Raw genomic sequence first — 5,738 nt, forward strand, 5'->3', positions numbered from 1 at the left:
TTGATACCAACTGACCCGATGCTACAGTTGATCCCTAGTGGTTTCCCTGGCGTTGAGGTGAGCCTGGAATGTTAGGTCTATTTGGTTTTCTTATCTTAGGACAATTATTAGATTTGTGACGTATTTCGCGGCCAGAATAATAAATAGGGGGTTGTGCTTGTTCCAGATTCTGGCGTTGAAATTTGCGACAAGTAGACTGAGTGTGGTCTCAATATTGTCGCGGGGGAACAACAGCAGATGTCCCTATCTGTTCCTAGAAGCGCCAAACTCAAACGCTATTGTTGTGTATCTGTGAGTTCGCAAATACGAACACAATTGTATTTAAGCCGCGCATGAGACGTAGGTCCTTAACACACGAAAGCGTAAGCGAGACTCCCCTCGGTCGACCTCACATGCCGGCGCCTCGAACGCACTCTGCGCCGACTGGCGGGCAGCTCGACAACACAGTGACGGGGACACAACAACTCTCCCCAAGACGTTATGTCATTGAGAAAATGTGAGTAACGGCTTAACACACTTAATACAGGGGATGGTAATGAGGCGGGAAGGGTACTTGGGCAAGTCGGGCATTACAATTACATATCAAACGTGACTTTACGCTTTGGAATTCGGCCGCTGCGCCGAGGTGCGGGCTGGCCGCTGTCGGTGGTTTTCCTGGGACGCCCGTGCTCGATGGATGCGCTGTCACTCTCCTTTCCACCTCGATCCGCGGTGCTGGCACCTGTCTCCCGATGGCCTTCATCCTCGGCTACGTCATCATTGGCTGGCGTGGCGGCGATCATTGGGCGTAAGAAACGGCGGTTCCGCCATAAGGCGCTCCCGCTTGCGAATTTGACGCGGTAGGAGCGATAGCGCCCGACGCTGACAATGACTCCCACCTTGTCCCACAGCTTCAGCTTGGGGTTCCAAATCCGTACGTGGGTGCCCAAAAGAAGTGGGGCCAGAGGGAGTGCGTGTTTGTCGTACCGGAACTTGACGGATGCGTCGATTTCTGCCTGGCGGTCCCTCCCTTCCATGACGGCCTGCCATCGTGCGGCGTATGACGTCCGATGAGCCGGAATGATGGACCTCAACTGATGGCCGAAGACCATTTCTGCTGGCGACACCCCGTTCTCCCTTGGGGTGTTCCGGAATTCAAGCATCCCGCGAGAGAATTCGTCGGAAGACAGATCGCTGCTAGGTGAAATTTTTGTCACGAGCTCCTTCATGGCGGCGACCGCCGCCTCCGCGTGTCCGTTGCTCTGTGGATAATGGGGCGTCGAATTCCCCCATTGAACCCCCCACTGACGTAGCTTCGACTGAAAGAGATTAGAGTCGAATTGTGGGCCGTTATCCGACCGCAGGCGAACCGGAACACCCAGATCCACAAAATTTTCGATTATCGCTTGGGTCACTTCGCGAGCAGACGGATCATGGCGCCACTGGTGCACGATTGGCCATCCGGACAGGCGGTCCGAATAGACGAGGAAATGAAGAGGACCAGACTGGAAAAGGTCGACCAAAACATCCTCGAATACACGCGAGGGTAGGGGGTCCCGCATTAGAGGCTCCTGTTGTTGGGCTGGAAGTCGCTGTTGGCATGAATCGCAGCCTTCCACTAACATGGTGATGTCGTTTGAAATCCCAGGCCAGAATACGGTTTGTCGAGCGCGACGCTTCATGCGCACTATACCTTGATGAGCCGCATGCAATTTCCATAGTAAGTCGCGGCGGGCTGGCTTAGGGATAACGATCCACCGACCGAACAAGACGAGGCCATCCTCCACGGACAGTTCCGTCCGGATATTCCAATATTGCCGGACGCATTGGGCTGTACGCTCCCTCTTGGTGGTGAAACCCTCAGAAATTGCGGCGATGAGCGCTGAGTAATCGGCGTCCGTTGAAGCTACGGCCCTGAGGTCATCTAGTAGAGGATCTGGTAAGTGTGGGGGGTCTTCGATGGGCTCCGGTTCCTCGTCTTCCCGCTGCATAATGTTGACTTGTCGTACGATGATTCGTTGCGCGAAGGACTGGACGTCTGTGTTGGCGGCTTCATCGTCTGGACCGGGGTCGTGCACAGGTGCGCGGGATAGAGCGTCCGGAATTGCATGATCGCGGCCCTTGCGCCACTCCGTTGTAAACACGAAAGGCGAGAGGCGTTCCTTTAGGCGCTGCAACTTTGGATTTTCCACGGCATCCAGGGTGTACTTATCTAGAATGGTGACAAGGGCCTGATGATCGACGATCAGACGAAACATGGGCAGGCCGAGTAGGTATAATTTGCATTTCCTCATGGCCCACTCGACGGCAGCCAGTTCCAGCTCCACGATGGCGTAGCGGGACTCTGTGTCGGTACACCATCGGGAGTTGGCGTCGACCAGTTTCCATATAGACCCGTGTAGCTGTAAGAGGGCGTATCCCATGCCGTGTTTCCGCGATGCATCCACCTGAAGAGACGTTTCCAGCGATGGATCAAACTGGGCCAAGATGGGCGGCGCTAACAGCGCCTGCTTGACAGCGGCAAAAGCTGTGTCGTGGTCGTTGGTCCATTCGAAAGGTGTCCTGACACTCAACAAGGGGCGGAGAGGCGCCTTGGCTGCGGCGACCGAAGTGGAGAACCCGGCGAGCTGTTCAACTAGACCCATGAAGGAACGGAGTTCGTTGATGTTAGTTGGGCGGGGAAAATCAGAAATTGCCCGCAGCTTACCAGGATCAACCGTGATGCCACCTGGCCGTATCTGGTATCCGACCCACTGGAGTTGTTGCTTGGCAAAGCAGAATTTCTTTCGGCTGAAGGTGATGCCGGCCTTCCTAGCGGCCGACAACACGGCGCAGACTCCAGCGACGTGTTCCGGAAACGCGGGATCAAAGCGGAGAAGGTCGTCGACGACCCTGACGGTATTAGGGACGCTCTGGAAGGCGACGTCAGCGCGCCGGTTATACTCGTCACTGGAGCTGCAAAGCCCCATGGATACCCTGAGGAATTTATATCTGCCCCATGGCGTCATGAATATGGTTAGATGTTGGGATGACGGGTGAAGGGGAATCTGGAAATACCCATTGGCTGCATCGAAAGTTGTGAAAAATCTTGCGTCTCCAGTGATTTCGGCGACGGCGTCCCGCGGCGTGCGGGTCGGGTGCGTTGGTCGGCGGACATGACGATTCAGCTTGGTGTGATCTACGCATAAACGCAAGGACCCGTCCGCTTTACGAGTAACTACTAAGGAGGCCGCCCATTCTGAGGCCTCTGTTACCGGGATCATAATACCTTTGCCCACGTATTCATCCAGCAAGCGCTTCACTTCCGGTCGATCGGCGAAAGGTATTGGTCGGGCCCCGTTGACGTGGTACGGCTCGGCGTCGTCCTTGAGTTCAATTGTCATTTCTGGGCCTTCCATGCACTTTAGAACACCCGATTGGTCGAACACGTCGGCGTAACCGTCTGCAATGGCCTCCTCGATCCGCTTGACATCGTCTAAGGTGGGGTGCGACGGGATGGGGCCTATAAAACCACAAGGGTTTTCAGGTTTAACGGTTGACGCAAGGGATTTAATTGAAATACCCGTAGCCGTCTTCCGGACTGGTTTCGGATAATCTTCGTGAAGGATTCCCAAAGCCTTGCAATCATGCCAGGCTACGAGAAGTCCCTCTACATCCGGGCTGAATAAAATAGTTACGGCTGCCGTCCCTCCTTCGTACTTGACGCAAAATTCCTTTTCACCCACTACAAGAAGAGGGGTCGATTTGTCAGCCATCACAAGATCGAACGGGCAGTGTGAGAGGTCATGCTCCGATAGTCCCAACTGGTGCAGCACCTCCATGCCACCAACGGTAGCTTCTGCTCCACTATCTGGCGTCGTTTCCTGTATGGTCGCTATCACTTTGCCAGATGGCTCGCAAATTTGCATCGGAATGGTAGGTGCTGGTCGCCGACGTCGGCAAGTGCTTACGTTGCCAACCACCACACGCTTCATGTTGACGCGGGAACGATTGCTGCCAGTGCCACCGCTGCTACCGCTACCACCAGGGCCACCACTGCTGCCGCTTCCACCCGCACGGTGACCAGCGCTCGATCTTGACCTCATTGGACAACATGGGGCAAAATGGTTCTCATTTCCACAATTGTGGCACTGCTTCCCGATTGCCGGGCACGGTTCATCCGAATGATGGGTCGGGCGGCCGCACGATCCACACTTGTTGACTTCTGATTGCCGAAACTGCCGTTGGTGCTTGAGTTGTATCTTGGCTACTGACGCTGGGCCACTCAAAGACCTCTCATTCGCCCGTGCCTACTCCTCGCTACGGCATATGTTGATGGTCTGCTGGGACGTAGGGAACGGGCTGATGGCCAACAGACGTCGCTTTGTTTCAGTGTCCTGGATACCTGCCATTATGCGCGTTGCCATTCTCTCGTCCGAGCACGCGATACAGAGGTTGGCAGCTTCCGCGAGGTTCTTGAGCCGAATGTAAAATTCATCAAAGGTTTCCGTCGTACCTTGTTTGCATTCCTCAAAGGCCACTCTGTCCAGAGCTATGTTGCGTTTTGACCGGATATAATCCTTTATCTGGTCGAGGACGTCGGCCGGGGTCACCACTGACGTCGGAGATATGCCGAGCGCCACCTCGACGACCTGGTGCATTGCTGGGTCCAGGACCATCCGAAAGGCGGCCATCTGCTCGTTAACCGGGTACACGCTGAGCTGGTTCAATTGGCTGAAATCATTCCATCGATTTGTCCACGAACGAAGCTGGGAAAGGGAAGCGTCGCCAGGCAATTTGTCCAGGCACGAGGGATCAATACGGCGTCGCTGAGATGTGGTTACAGCCGCTGGGTGTGGAACAGTACCCACGCCACCACTGCTTCCGCTTCCGCCAACGCCACCGCTGAGGCCGCTACCGCCCCCGCTGCTGCTGCTACCGCCTGCGCCACCACTGCTGCTGGTACCACCCGTGCCACCGCTGCTGCTGCTACCACCAGCGCCACCACTGCTACCACTTCCACCAGCGCCCCCGGCGCCAGCGAGCAACACCTGGAGCTGCTGAGCGATGCCGGCCAGCTGGGTGGTCATCGTGATTTGATTTTGCTCCATGGCGTCCATCCGGGAATTTGTGGCCGCTACAGCTGCTGCCGCAGCGGCGGCGGCGTCCATTGCGTCATCCACCGTCGCCATGCTGACCGGTTGTTCAGAGCGGGGCGCCTTTGGTGGATGAATGATGACCGTTTACGACTGGATGAGCGCAGGTTATGCTGGTGGCTGGTCATATATATATCAACACTCGCCGCGATGCTCACTGATTGGAGAAAGTCGGTACTGCACGTGTTCACCAATGAAGCCCAGCCAACCACGGCAATAGTGAACCCTCGGACGTTGCGACAACCACGGACATAAAATTTTCCCACTCAAATAGGGAAATTGAGCCACGAAATATGCACGCAAGACACTGGGACACACTAACCGACGAAAATGAGTGTAACTCACCAGTTACAACTATGGATATCGAGAACACGGACCGCCAAGATGGCCGCCACCACGCCACTGATGAGGAGAGGGGATGAGCGGGCGAGCACTGACGGTCTGTATACACCGATACCCCAAATAAGCCACAAAATACAACACTGAGAAAGTAAAGGGCGTTACGATAAGTCCAACTGCGCCATGTTGTGTATCTGTGAGTTCGCAAATACGAACACAATTGTATTTAAGCCGCGCATGAGACGTAGGTCCTTAACACACGAAAGCGTAAGCGAGACTCCCCTC

General features: G+C 55.4%; 1 protein-coding gene across 1 annotated transcript; it reads right to left on the reverse strand.

Moving 5' to 3' along the window:
- Positions 1–4,268: 4,268 nt before the first annotated feature.
- Positions 4,269–5,150, reverse strand: LOC123473682 (keratin, type I cytoskeletal 9-like). The gene has a single exon (XM_045174886.1). It carries the CDS (start codon positions 5,148–5,150, stop codon positions 4,269–4,271), a length of 882 nt encoding a protein of 293 aa, XP_045030821.1.
- Positions 5,151–5,738: the final 588 nt, after the last annotated feature.

The sequence above is a fragment of the Daphnia magna genome, linkage group LG1 (assembly GCF_020631705.1).
Source record: "Daphnia magna isolate NIES linkage group LG1, ASM2063170v1.1, whole genome shotgun sequence".
NCBI lineage: Eukaryota > Metazoa > Arthropoda > Branchiopoda > Diplostraca > Daphniidae > Daphnia > Daphnia magna.